This window comes from Saimiri boliviensis, chromosome 10 (assembly GCF_048565385.1).
Source record: "Saimiri boliviensis isolate mSaiBol1 chromosome 10, mSaiBol1.pri, whole genome shotgun sequence".
Classification (NCBI taxonomy): domain Eukaryota; kingdom Metazoa; phylum Chordata; class Mammalia; order Primates; family Cebidae; genus Saimiri; species Saimiri boliviensis.
Genome location: NC_133458.1, coordinates 79,007,696 through 79,021,892, shown reverse-complemented (window position 1 = coordinate 79,021,892; position 14,197 = coordinate 79,007,696). Strand labels below are relative to the sequence as shown.

Here is a 14,197-nt window from a genome sequence, read left to right as displayed (position 1 = left end):
GAAGTAGGCTCACTGCAACCTCCGCCTCCTGGGTTCAAGCGATTTTCCTGCCTCAGCCTCTCGAGTGCTAGGATTACAGGTGCTAATTTTTGTATTTTTAGTAGAGACAGGGTTTCACTATGTTGGTCAGGCTGATCTGAAACTCCTGACCTCAGGTGATCCACCCACCTCGACCTCCCAAAGTGCTGGGATTATAGGAATGAGGCACTGTGCCCCACCCACCTTAAGGAATTATTAATAAGGCTGTTCAAGAAGCTAAGCCTCCAGCACTCAGGTAAGGGTCAGTCAATCAGTATGTCCAGTTCATCTGTAAGCCTGTCTTTCTAGGGTAGCTTGTGGCTGTTAACTCTGTCTCACTTTAACCTGTAACTTGTGGGAGATCTGCTGTTTGATGAGCTTGTAGAGAATACAATAAAAGAAAACAAAACAAAACCCCAAATGTGGTAAAAGCACTCATTGAGCATTGTTTACTTTAGCCAGCTTTCCCATTTCTATCTTACTAGTGGTTAGCAGCAGGAATGCTAAACTTGGATTTAGACTTTGAGAGTTAACTATTATATTGGTTTAAAAGTAATTGCAACTTTTGCTATGAAAAGTAACAGCAAAATCTGCAATTATTTTTGCACCAACATAATAAACCTTTTCTTCTAAAATTTTGACACTAAATTGTTCCTTACTCAGAACAGTTTAAAATAATCTGCCGTCTTGGGAAACACACACACACACACACACACACACACACACACAAAACACTGGGGACAGGGTGCTTATCTTATCACAGAATTTTCCATTGGACCATCGTAGACAAATGGTTGATGTAAAATGTTCTACAGAGGGTTGCAAAAAAAAAATGCACACAAATGTTGATAAGAAAATAAAAAGTACTTTCCCTAATAAAGGAACTACTAAAAATGTAGTGTTTTAATGTCAATAACCTACATTTTCCATGAGCCTACAGTGCTAACCAACACCTCTGTGTGCACTGGAAACCTAGGTGGGGAGTTACATGGAGCTGCATGATGACTAGCCACCGCAGGGTCTGTCACGTCTGTCTTTGTCACATCTGTGGTTTCCCGAGTTCTTGCTCCCAGCTGCTGATAAAAATGGTGGTTTTCCATTTTGCTTTTATTCTGGAGCGAAGAAATGCAACCACCAAACAGACAATGTTACCCAACTTTTGTCTTCATTTTGCTCCTTTTATTTTTTTGGAGTATTTCAACTAGCAAACCTGAAAAACATAACTAAGTTTCTGCCTTCTGACGCTCTTAATAAATACTTAACTACTTATCTTAAAGCTCTCTTCCTGATCCTAGGTATCATACTTCCATTCACACAGATTCAAGAATTCCACTACAATCAAGAAGTAACACAGTCATTCTTTGTTTCTAATTTTGAAATCTTATGCTGAACAGAGCAAATACTCTGACATTTTTTTCTTTATAAACCTGTGGTAGTTGTTGCTCATTAAATATGAGTGCTGCATAAAAATCAGATTTACTACTTTAAGAGATTGATCATTGTCATCTGTTCAATTTTAATTACTTGACGTTTTAGAGAGAAGATCATTGCTGACATTTTTGTCCTGTCATTTCAGAATACAAGTGGTTTCATAACTGAGAAAGACCAATTTGTGTGTATTCAGAAATGGACTTAATTCTAGTTTCTCACCTTTAACTCTGCCTCTTGGAGTTAACCTATTTATATCCTTTATTGAAATTCTCACATAAACTGGAAAGTTGTTTAATTTGAAAGCCAGTCTTCAATGGAACTGCGTATTTTTTTTGAAAACCCTTCACTACTTTTGTGGAAGCTTTTGAAGTTCCACAAACCATACAACACTAACAAACTTACATACTTAACATCCATGATTTCAAATGGCAAAGACTCACAAAAGGACTGAAGTATCTAACTTACATTCTTGATATCCCCCAAATATATATGTTCTCACCATAGAAATGTTGAACATTTCCAATTGAAACGAAGAAAACTAAATGACCATCCCCTCCATTCCCTTCCAAAGACATTAACTATTAACAATGTGGTGCCTTCTCATTGTCTTCTTTTTCCTTTTGCATTTTGTTACAGTGTGGGCCAAACCTGTCTTCCTCCTAAGATTTTTAATCTCACGAAATAACACACTACCCATTTATACTCAGACCAGAGACCAAGAGGTTATTCTCGACTTCGTCTTCTTCTCCATTCCCCATAAACAGTCTTTCTGGTGCCAATAACTTGCCACCTTGCAAAATAGTCTCATTCTTTCTTTCCCTATTGTCACTACTCAGTTCAGGCCACATCATTCAGCTGGATTATTTCAACACATTCCCAATGGTCTTCCTGCTGCTAGCCCTCCTCCACCAATCCATTCTGTAGATGCCAATCAGAATAATTTATCTAAAATGAAAATTAGGTTTGGCATGGTTGCTCATGCTTGTAATCCCAGCACTTTGGGGAGGGCGAGGCGGGTGGATCACTTGGGGTCAGGAGTTCAAGACCAGATTGGTCAACATGGTGAAACACGATCTCTACTAAAAACACAAAAAATTAGCCAGGCATGGTGGTGTGTGCCTCTAATTTAAGCTACATGGGAGGCTGAGGCAGGAGAGTTGCTTGAACCTGGGAGGCAGAGGTTGCAGTGAACGGAGATGGTGCCACTGCACTCCAGCCTGGGCGGCAGAGCAAGACTGTCTGAAATGAAATGAAGTGAAATGAAATGAAAACCAATCATATAACACCCCATACAAAGTCTTTGAGGGGCACTCAGTATCATGAAAATAAAGTTCGTCCTCCTCGGGATGGTTTATGAGGCCATTTACAATTTGGCTCCTTCTAATTTCCCTGGTTTTATCTTTTGCCCCCTAAATGTGCTCCTTATGATAAGTAGATTAGAGCATACTTTTTTCCTGTATTGCTTGAAACAACTTCCCTATTTGTCTGCCTATCTAGGTCCCACTTAAATGTCACTTTTTCTAGGAGCCTGTCTTACGTCGTTCTCTCTTGCTTATAACAGAATGCCCGAGACAGGGTAATTTATAAGGAAAAAGAACTTATTTTTACTGTTATGGAGACCAAGAAGTCCAAAGTCAAGAGATCACATCTGGTGAGGGTTTTCTTGCTGGCAAAGACTCTGAAGAGTCCTGAGGCGGTGCAAGCATCACACAGTGAGTGGGTTGAGTGTGCCAGGTCAGGTTTCTTTTTTTTCTTATAAAGCCACTGGTCCCATTCTCATGATAACCCATTAATCCATTAATAGACTTATCTATTCATGAGGGCTATCACCTCTTAAAGGCCCCAGCTCCCAATACTTCCACACTGAAGATTAAGTTTCAACATGAGTTTTAGAGGGTACAAATATTCAAACTATAGCAGAGCCTTTCACTAATAGCCTAGGAGGTTGGCAGAGGGTCTGTATCTAATTATCCAAAGATCACTCAGCTTGATCTTACATAAAATCCTTTATATTGCACTAAAAAACCTATTAATTATCTGCTTCTCATTACGTATAAGCTCCTGAAGGCACAGATTGTATTTTTCTTTCCACCACTGTATCTCCAGAAATTAGCAGAATATTTGGCACATAAAATGCTCAATAAACAGTTTCAAATGATTTAAGAAATAGCTACTATTTAAAACTTAAATTTAGTATTTAAAATTTGTAACCTGATTTGTTCTATTTTATTATGCCCACATCGGCATTTATATGGGTTACAAATTGTTAATTTTTCAAAGCACTCTTTTGCATTACTTGTTTAGTCTTTTTTCATTTGATCTAAGTGCCACAATCAATTATGATTTTCAGATAATTAAGAGGAAGATAATGAAATAAAATGTAAAAGAAAAGCTAACTGGGACTAATTAATTTACCCCATAAATGCCATGATTTTGTTGCACAAACACTTGTCTGAATTAAAATTTTAGAAAAGGGAATTGCAAAATAAGGACATAACTACCTGGTACAGATACACTTGGACCTTAAAGAGACCACTAGATTAAGATTTAAAATGTTGGTTTACCAATTGTGACTTTGAGTTAAATTACTTCACCTGTTTAATCTCCCCTGTGCCACTTTTTTTTGGATGGAAAAAAAAAAAAAAAAAAAACAAGGAAAAGGAAATATCTGGCACATTGCTACTGAAAACATGCTGCTTACAAAAAGGTTGCTATTAAGATGACGCGTTAACTGCAGAGCTAAATAGCTAAATGCATTTTTCTAGGACAACATGTGGAGTAACTGTAGGGTTAAAGATGAGCCTGAGTGCAGTGGTTCACATTGATGTGGTGATATAGATTAGAATTTCAGGAGTCCCCCCAGCTGAGATTTTGATTTATTTAGTGTGGGTGAGGGCATTTGGAATTATGAGAAATTGTCCAGGTTATTCTAGTATACAGTCAGTGTTCTAAACCACTGCCTAGGACAGTGCCTGTCAATCACGAAAGTGCATATGAATTACTCAAGGTCCTTGCTAAAATGCAGGTCCTGCCTTAGTAGGTCAAAGCTGGGGCATGAGAGTCTTCATTTCTAAGAGGCTCTCAGGAGATACTGATGCCTCGGTTTCCCAGACCACTCTTTTGGTTTCATCCCATCTCCTGAAATTGGCTGGACTCAAGGCACTAGGCAGTGTACATGACTAGACTACAGGGATGGGTGTGACTCTGTTTTTGTGTGTGAGATTCATCAAAAAGAAATGTCACCATGTAAGCAGAGAACTGAATGCATTTATATTCTATACACCTGTCACAGGTTCTGATCACTATATAAGCAAAGGTAGGATCCTGCCCTGCCTTAGTACCTTACACCCACATTTCTCTGCTTGAAGATCTTTTTTGAGAATTATTTTCTTTTTTCCAGCCGCCTTAGCAATACTCTATTTTTACCTGATGTCACTTAATAACAAGTTAGAGAATTTCACATTATATAATTTGTCACAGAATCCCTGTCCCTTGACATATCCCAGCATGGTGTATGCACATAAATTAATTGGTTAGACATTTGGTGATTTCCTCTTTGAACAGGGCATTGGTATTTACTCTAAATTATTTAAGTAAATTTAGACTTCAATTAACTCAAATTATGGAAAACCATGTAAGATGAAAACATAATTGCATATTTATTTTTTCCATTAATGTTGTGAATTTAATAGAAACAAAGAATAATAATTGCATCAAATTGAGGTCTCAATAGAATCATAGATTGTCTCTCGTAGAGGTTTTGCCATATTGCAACTTCACAGTTCAAGTTAGGATGGACCTTGTGAATTTTAACGATAAGAAGACATGGTACCTGACACTTGCTGTTGCAGTGTTAGCCTGCATATGAGATGAGATATTCAATTATATATCCATTACAAGAACGTTACTGGTTTAGGATATCAAAACTTTTTTCCTAGTCTAGATAGCATGATTTTACTGTAAATTCTGCTGCCTGAGGATGGCAGCTGCAAAACATAGTCAAAATCATGTTAAAAAAAAAAAAAAACCCTATATTCCTGCTATACAAATCTCACTGGGGTGATTATAGGATTATTCTACCCCATAATGCATGGAATTTAATACCTTGGAGCAAAATCTGGCTCTTGTGGAACCTGAGATCTTTGCCAGATATAAACTTACCACGTGTAGATAATCTGTCCTCTGGGATAGGTGTAGAGTATGATGTAGCAGTCACCACCATAGAATTCACCATATGAGTTTGGGTCAACTTGGATCCTCCCATTGTTTTCTACACGCCAAATCTGGAAGGAATGGAATATATACACCAAATTAAAGTTTTCTTTATCTAATAATACTTCTCAGACGCTTTAAATAATTTTTGGTTCAAATCTATTATTAAATGACTTTTAAATTTTTTTATAACTAGTTTACAAATCAAGCAAAGGAAATAATTTTTTTATTAATTTGCCAATTTACTGACATTTTAAGTGCTTTTATATTTCTTTTGCTTCCTCTACAGTATTAAGCTCAGTTCTGAGCCCGGTGATTAAGTAATTAATTAACCTATTGTTTGATCTACTTGTGGAAGTAACATGATACACCAGTGAAATAAAAATCTGCAAGATTAATCTCAGAAATATATCTCAACTTTATAATAATTTTTTCCTTCAATTATGAAATGACATAAATATTTTCTTCCCTGTCCTTTAAGATAGAAGACTATTACTTTCCCAGGCAAGACTTGGTAGACTGTGACTAAATACTAAAGATGCTACAACAGACTTAATGCTTGAGTCCCTCCATGATTTATGTTGAAATCCTAACCCCCAGTGTGATTATATTAGGAGGTGGGACCTTTTGGAGGTAATTAGGTCAGGAGGCTGCAGTTTTCATGACTGAAATTAGTGCCCTTATAATCAGAAGGCTCTCTAGCTCCTTTTCCACCTCAATGTGAGGATGCAGCAAAAAGACAGCGGTCTATGATCCTGGAAGTGGACCGTCCACCAAACACTGAGCCCATCAAAACCTTGAGCTTCGACTTCCCAAACTCCAGAATGGTCAGAAGTAAATATTTTTGCTTAAACCCCCAATCTATGGTATTTTTGTTATAGTAGCCTGAACAGACTAAGACCATGCAGATAACATGACTTCTGTTTTCAAAAGGTGCCATCTGGTGTTAGATTGATAATGTGATGAGGGGATAAAAGCAGGCAAAACCACTTTCATTCTACCTCCTCATCTTCAACACAGATTAAAGACCCTCCAAATTGGAGAGATGAGAGTAGTAGATGAAACAGGTGAATAACAAATGAGGGAAAGGCTGCCAGGCACTGTGTGTGTACATGCAAACACACACACACACACACACACACACACACACACACACACACTTGCCTAAGTTTGGGGGAGGGAAGGGCAGACTCTTTGCTTTCTGAAGATGAGCAAGTAAACAGAAACAATGCAGTGCTTCTAGAGAGAGGCCACCCCACACTATCCCAGAGAGCAGAAGCCTTAGATCCTAGAGAGAGTACAAGTTCCAAGACAGAGAGCCCCAGATTTCAGAGTCCAGATTTCAGCAGCCCTAGGATGGCACCAGAGAAAGCTGCAGCTAGGACACAGCTGGTGCTGGGGACCAAGTTTGCCAGGAGGGCTGAGCTCCAGCAGGAATGTCTGAGCAGGAAACAGATGCAGACCCAGAAGTTGATACCCTGCTGACAACAGCCAGGAGGGACATTTATGACCTTCTCCCTTGGCACTCCCCGCTCACCAACACCCATGCCCCTTAGATTCATGCTTCATGTCTTTGAAAGGAGGAAAAATTATTTCACAGATTTCTTGACCATATACTTTGGTCCAAGCATTGTGGTAAGCCCTGGGAATATAGAGATAAAATATTTAGTTCCTGTCTTCGAGGAATTGATGAGAGGTCTAGCAGAAATCTGGAATTAAATGAACAGTTCTGTGGTTTGTATATGAGAAATTCTGTGGAAAAATATCACTAAAGGTTGAGAACAGAGAAAGGCCACTTCAGTGCTGAGGGAAGCCTTCTCAAAAAAGGTATGGCTTGTGATTTAACTGAGTTGCCCAGGAGGAGTAGGAATGTTAGGTGGATGACAGAGGGGAAGCCAGTCCTCACGGCACTGGAAGGGTGAAACCAAGAGGAGGGAAAGGGTCAAGGGTGTGGCTGAAGATGAATGTTCTCAGGAAGGCTGTGGAAAACCATTATATTAAATATATATATATATATATGTATTTATTATACATATATATTTATTATATATGTGTTAAAATATGCATATACTTGAGACAGGGTCTTGCTCTGTTGCTCAGGCTGGAGTGCAGTGTGCAATCTTGGCTTACTGCAATATCCACCTCTTAGACTCAAGTGATTCTCATGCCTCAGCCTTCCAAGTAACTGGGACTGTGGGTAAGCACCACTATGTCTGGCTAACTGTTGTGCTTTTAGTACAGGTGGGGTTTCACCATATTGGCCATGCTGATCTTGAACTCCTGGTCTCAAGCCATCTCCCCTGCCTTCCCCAGACCCCCAGCATCAGCCTCCCAAAGTGCTGGGATTACAGGCCTGAGTCAGGGCACCTGGTTGCCATTAAGATATTTTAAAAGGGAAAGTGACATCATCCAGTTCTCATTAACTTAGATGATTAAAGGATGTGCTGGGAGTGAACAGATTGGAGTTCAGGATAGTGATTAAGAAGATTTTTGGTAGTTTCTGTCTAAAGTGGAATAGACAACAAACTCAGTTTCAATGCTCCAAAAGTTGTGTTTTTAGCACATAAGACATGCTCAATCTGCTTTCATGAATGCCCCCAGGATGCCAGGGAAGGAAAAACTGATGGTGGTTGGTACATTTGGAGCAACACACTGTTAGGAACAATCCCAGATGTGGACTTTTCCAGATAAAAAACTGTTCTGGACAGGAAATAAGACAGTTGAGTTTCACATCAGGTCTCTAAGACAATGATTAGGTGATCTTGTACAAACCACCTGACTTCTTGGGATCTCAGCATACACATCTGTAAAATAGGGATGAAGATCAGACAATGCCTCTTCCACCCTTTTTTGTTTTTTTCTAGAGATGGGATCTGACTCTGTTGCCTAAGCTGGAATGCAGTGATGCAATCATAGCTCACTGCAGCCTCCTTCTCTGGGGCTCAAGGAATTCTCCTGTCTCAGCCTCCCAAATAGCTGGGACTTAACAGGTACTCGCCATTGTGCCTGTACTTATTTATTTGTTTAGTAGAGATAAAGTCTTGCCATCTGGCCCAGGCTGCTCTTGAACTCCATGACCACAAGCAGCTCTACCAGTTTTAAGTTTTGTGACTTAGTAAACAGTCTTGGACCATCTTTATTGGCAAGTAAAATTCACGTTTTAAAATGTTTATAGTTTCCTGAAGTTATATTTCTTTCTTTTTTTTTTTTTTTTTTTTTTTTTTGAGACGGAGTTTTGCTCTTGTCACCCAGGCTGGAGTGCAATGGCGCGATCTCGGCTCACTGCAACCTCCGCCTCCTGGGTTCAGGCAATTCTCCTGCCTCAGCCTCCTGAGTAGCTGGGATTACAGGCACGTGCCACCATGCCCAGCTAATTTTTGTATGTTTAGTAGAGACAGGATTTCACCATGTTGACTGGGATGGTCTCCATCTCTTGACCGTGTGATCCACCCGCCTCAGCCTCCCAAAGTGCTGGGATTATAGGCGTGAGCCACCATGCCCGGCCCTGAAGTTATAGTTCTATATACACTGGCATTAATGCACTTGATGAAAACAAAAACAGGTAAATACCTCCACTTTGCCAGAACCATCATCCACCATATTGTGCTGGGCTGCCATCTGCGGAGAATTGTGTAATTTTGAGGCATCAAATGGAATTTGTTTTATTCGAGCCACTTTCTCTGTGACATATACTTTCCCGAAGCCATCACTCTGATCTTTATCTCTCCAGTCCTTAAAGAACTGTTTGAAGATTGATGTTTCACCCCCTTCTGGAAGAACTTGAATCTGCAATTTAAAATAATAATAATAATAAACAGGAAAATAAGAAATTGAGGGAAAATATGAATCTGGCAGTGGAGACAGAACTAAGGAAATGAAACAATTATCCTGGTTTAGCTATCAAGCTCATATAAACCAAAATTGCTTTTTGTCACAACTAAAGTAATTGCCACTGAATTTGAATATCTGAGAGAAGAATCAAGTTCTTTAATGTCAGCCCTGCAGTAAGATAAGTTTCTCTTTTAACATTAGGTTCACAAGAGATCTGTGACCTGGAAGAAATTATTATCTCATTGTGTTACTTGTGCAGGGACATAAAAATGAAGAGAGTAGATGAAGCTGAGAGATTCAGAAAGGAAAGGAGTAATTAGCCAGGGTCTAAATTGATTTTGATGAAGACAAATATCATCTGCATGTCAGGCCAAGTCTGCACAACTTGCTTTAAGGACTAATAACTCCTAAGTGCTCTTAGCTAAATCTACTGTAGTTTACTATATTGAATTAAAGGCTGTGGAGGAAGTAAGTAGGCAACCCTATGGAAAGTCTGATGCTCAGTTTCTAAAAAAGTGTAACCTCTACACAGATAAAGAGGGACATGTGACACCAGATTGCAGCAGACAGGCAGGTGGAGAATCACTTCACATGCAGACATTACTTTGACCCAAACTCTTTCATGAGGTTCATGGAGATGTCATGAGCTCCCATGTTTTCTATTTTTTTCTAGCCAGTTCATTTTCACACATACTTGGGTATTCCTGGAATAATTCATTTGCTGTAGAAATTCTTCAGCTGTCTTCATTGCAGCCTTCCTCTCCTTGGGATTAGCATCTTTACCTAAAATACAAGGTAAATTAAAGAGAAAGAACTTCAGAGAAGGAAGGCATTCTATGAGAAATGCTTGTGTATCATAATAAATGTAATTATAATTTAATTTAAATACAGTAGTGAAAGAATAGCAGAATTTTCCTGGTATCTTAAACATATTTAACAATATGGGAAGAAATGTTATTTGTAAAACAATTCTTTTTATATTGCCCAAATGCTTTCTTTTTTTTTTTAACTCCATAATCCCTGGTACATGATGTTGGTAGGAGGAAAATGGTTGCATTTTATGTGAAAAATTTACAGATCAAGTCTTAATTAAAAGGTAGATTTTTTAAAAAAATCAAAAAAATATATTTTATTTACTCTTATAGAGGAAATATCTATAAATGTGAAATACAGCATTGTCAATGGAATTTTTTTACCTTTCCATACGAAAATTTGTTTTGCCGCCCCATGGTCCAAAATAAAGCATTCTTCTGAAAGCAGCATTGCCATTGAGAAGGGGTTTTCTTTTGCCACCACAGTCACTTTCATGGAACCACTTGCATCTGAAACCTAATATAAAAACCATGAGTTCCATGTTTTCATTTGGGGATGCTAAGGATGTTCTTTAATTAGATTATGGTGATGATTGTACAACTCAGTAAATATAATAAAATAAAAAGCATTGAATTTTACACTTTCAATGTATGAATTTTATGGTATATAAATTATATCTCAATAAGGCTTTTTTAAAGAAAATAGAAATAATCCACAAGACTAATTATACTCCATTTTTTTTAAAGTCCTTTGGTGTAATGGAACTATAAATAAAAAGTTAAGTGTTGACACTGTACCTAAAATAGCAGAAAAGAGTAGTGATAATAATAATGGCTGAGGTCTATTTAGATGCCGTTAGGTACTAAGCACCGTGTAATTAACTTTACATGATTATTTCTTGTGCATTTTAAAGCAATCTTTTCAAGTAGGTAATAATCTTACATCATTATATACACACAAGAAGATGAAGTTTAAACATTAATTCAGTCAACATTTACTATCTACTATATGCCAGGCACTTTACTAAGGAAGGTATTGGTACAGTTTATGCATAAAGATTTTTTTCAACATACGTCCTGAAATTTCAGTACCCTTGTATAAATTATCAAAGTAAATGTCTTCTGTCCATTTGGAAATGACTACAGAATACTAAAACAAAATTTTAAGTGGTCTTACAAAATTGAAAATGATACTAAGGTGCAGGTTAGAATTTACTGGTTTCAAAGGCCAGCTTGGAGGCTATAGTTTAGTTACCTATTATACAGATTCCAGAGCCCTCCCTTGATCAGTGGTGGAGTTTTGCAGGACCAGGATGGAATCTAAATTCTGTAGTTTTAGAAAGTGCCCCAGGTGATTCTGCTTCCAAGCCTTGTTAAGAAACCCAAATTATTTTCAAAGGAACTTTACCCGTTATATCCATGTAATACAGCATAGTTCCACTAGAGGAAGCTAGGCTTCAGGATGAATATTTTCCCATTTGAAAATACTTATTTAGTTCATAATGCTGTCCAAGAGGGAGGACAGTTTTGATTGATGATGTAAAATAAAAGATATCTGTTGGGCTATTGAAATGAGTTTTAGAAATAGTAATTTTTAAAAGCAGTCACAAATATTTAGATAACACTTTCTGTATGGCTCATATTAAAATTATCAGTATTTAGCAGAAATGGTAACCGTATTTCCTTTCACATCTAGGAAGAAAAAAATCCACTTCTTCATTATGAAAAGGAAGTTACACTGCACAAGTTATTAATTTGGTCTTCATATAAAATCGCAGTTTCCAAGCCAAAAATCCCTTAAAGAGCAGCAAATATAGTTTCTTCCTGTTACAGATGAGAAAATGACTAAATTCTGCATGGATATTTACAATCTGCTCCAAATCATATGCTTAGAAAGTTGCAAGGGGAGGGAACACTTGAATACCATTGTAGCAGTCTCCTTAAGTAGAGTTTCCTGCAGCTTTTATTACCCTCAACAGAAAAAACAAACAAAAAATAAACAACTATAGAGTTGGAAGGAAACTACTTTCTTTTTTGTGTGCATAGATAAGAATACTAAGACCCAGAATGGTTATGTCCTGAGCAAAGTCGTGCTGCTAATCGTGTGCCATAGAGCTGATACGGAAGTAGGTACATCAATGCCCAGAACAGAACTGTTTTTACCCGGTTTTCCTCCAGCTGTTTCATTTGGTAGCTCAGACCTCCTGTAACAAAGACTCCTTCATTATGGCTAAAGACAATGTTTTAAAATAGGGTGAAGACTTTATATTCTTATCAAGAATTTGTAAGAAAAATCTTATAAAATATTTTTACTCCATAAAGGAAACACTGTATTGAGTACTATATATTAAACAAAACATTGTTGCAAACTAGCACAACAACAATATAGAATTTTATGTAAGTCATAGCACTAAATTCACATATTTGTTTTTTTAATAAAAATAACAAAGTATTAAAACTTAATTTAAAAAAATTTACAAGAGCAAAGAACTGATTCTATCTGCACATTTCTCTTGGAGGACAATGAGGAGAGTTCTTAATTGCAGCAAAGGGAGTATCTTCCCTAGCTACATCCAGTCCTGTAGAAACAATAAAATTTGGTTACAGCGAACTCACCATGTATAGTTTAGCCATTTTCCTGTTACTTATGTCTGCTACAGTGTCATCATCATCGCCTCCATCTGGAAGCTCTGGCTTTTTTCCTAAGACCTGAAAAAAGAAAACAGTGGATGCACAGATAAAGACCGCCCATTAAAGGATGCAGAGTTAGAAAAATAGTAAACCATCTTTATTATAAAGACATGGATTATAAAATATTTGCAATTAAAATGACCAGGCTCAAACACTTGTTAATTCATACAAGGTAGTCCTTTTCACATGGGTCAGATCAATCTATTGCATTAAGTAAACGAGCACTGAGTTTGCTGGTGATATGAATTTCCAAGAAAGGAAAATCCTAAATTTGAAAGCCTTGGCGTCCATATTACTGAAAATTAGAAGGAATTAATTAAAATTTGAACTCTATCTTCAGCTCTGCAGCAGAATGTCTTCTATGACCTGTGCTTCTACAAAAAATATCTTTTATTAGTTTATTATAATAAATATTTGGACAAAAATTACTATGTGGGGGTAAAATGCTATTATAATTATTGATACATAGAATAAAGTGCCAACTGTTGATCACCTAAATCATGTTTTGTTTTCTACTGTATCCTTGGCACTTGCACCAGTGCTTAGGAGATAGTATATGCTCAGGAAGTATTTGTCAAATTAATGAATAAATGTATTTCTCTATTCTGTGAATATGTGATGCAATCCAGAAGTCCAAGTAAAGTGTTTGGTAGAACATACATTTGCATCTGCTTTGAATTTCTTTATTAATATAAAAAATATGTCTATGAGTACCTTAATTAATTTATTAATTAACACAAACACCATAGAATGTTAAGGACAGGAATCAAATAGAAACTTATTCTAAATAATTTAATTTTATGATATAGATATAAATTCAAGTTTAGAAAATGCAAAGGTGCTCATTTAGATACAACAAATATTTAACACACAGTGAGTTCCTTGCATAATATGTTTTATATTCACTATTCTTTACAATATATTGCATAAAAATATGTAGTGCAAAATACCAGAAAACAATAAAAATGTACATAGATCTAATCCTTATGTCCTCTGAGAACATGCCCATCTTTGTATTTATACTGTGATTAATAAAATGTTTTAATTATTGTACATGCTAAATGATTGTAATTTAGTTTTTCTTTTTTGCTAAAAGGATCAAGCAAAAAAACTAAAACGCTTGTGATGAAAAGCTTCTTTTAAAAAAAAACATTTTTGCTAGAAGTACGTATAGCTTGTAAGAGCCATCAAAGATCTTCTCA

The 14,197-nt window shown here is 36.9% G+C and overlaps 1 protein-coding gene and 1 long non-coding RNA gene across 2 annotated transcripts in view; one reads left to right on the top strand and one right to left on the bottom strand.

Annotated features, from left to right (window-relative positions):
• Positions 1-14,197, bottom strand: part of SCIN (scinderin) — a 75,126-nt gene that overhangs the window by 18,085 nt on the left and 42,844 nt on the right. Inside the window, exons 5-9 of the mRNA XM_003938658.4 lie at positions 12,921-13,013; positions 10,689-10,821; positions 10,187-10,275; positions 9,232-9,447; positions 5,611-5,732 (exon numbers count right to left, since the gene is read on the bottom strand). Coding sequence (XP_003938707.1) covers positions 5,611-5,732; positions 9,232-9,447; positions 10,187-10,275; positions 10,689-10,821; positions 12,921-13,013 — 653 coding nt within the window. The remainder of the gene's footprint in view (positions 1-5,610; positions 5,733-9,231; positions 9,448-10,186; positions 10,276-10,688; positions 10,822-12,920; positions 13,014-14,197) is intronic.
• The window catches only part of LOC141580103 (uncharacterized), a 90,167-nt gene that overhangs the window by 54,496 nt on the left and 21,474 nt on the right, over positions 1-14,197 (top strand). The gene's annotated exons all lie outside the window — the stretch shown is intronic.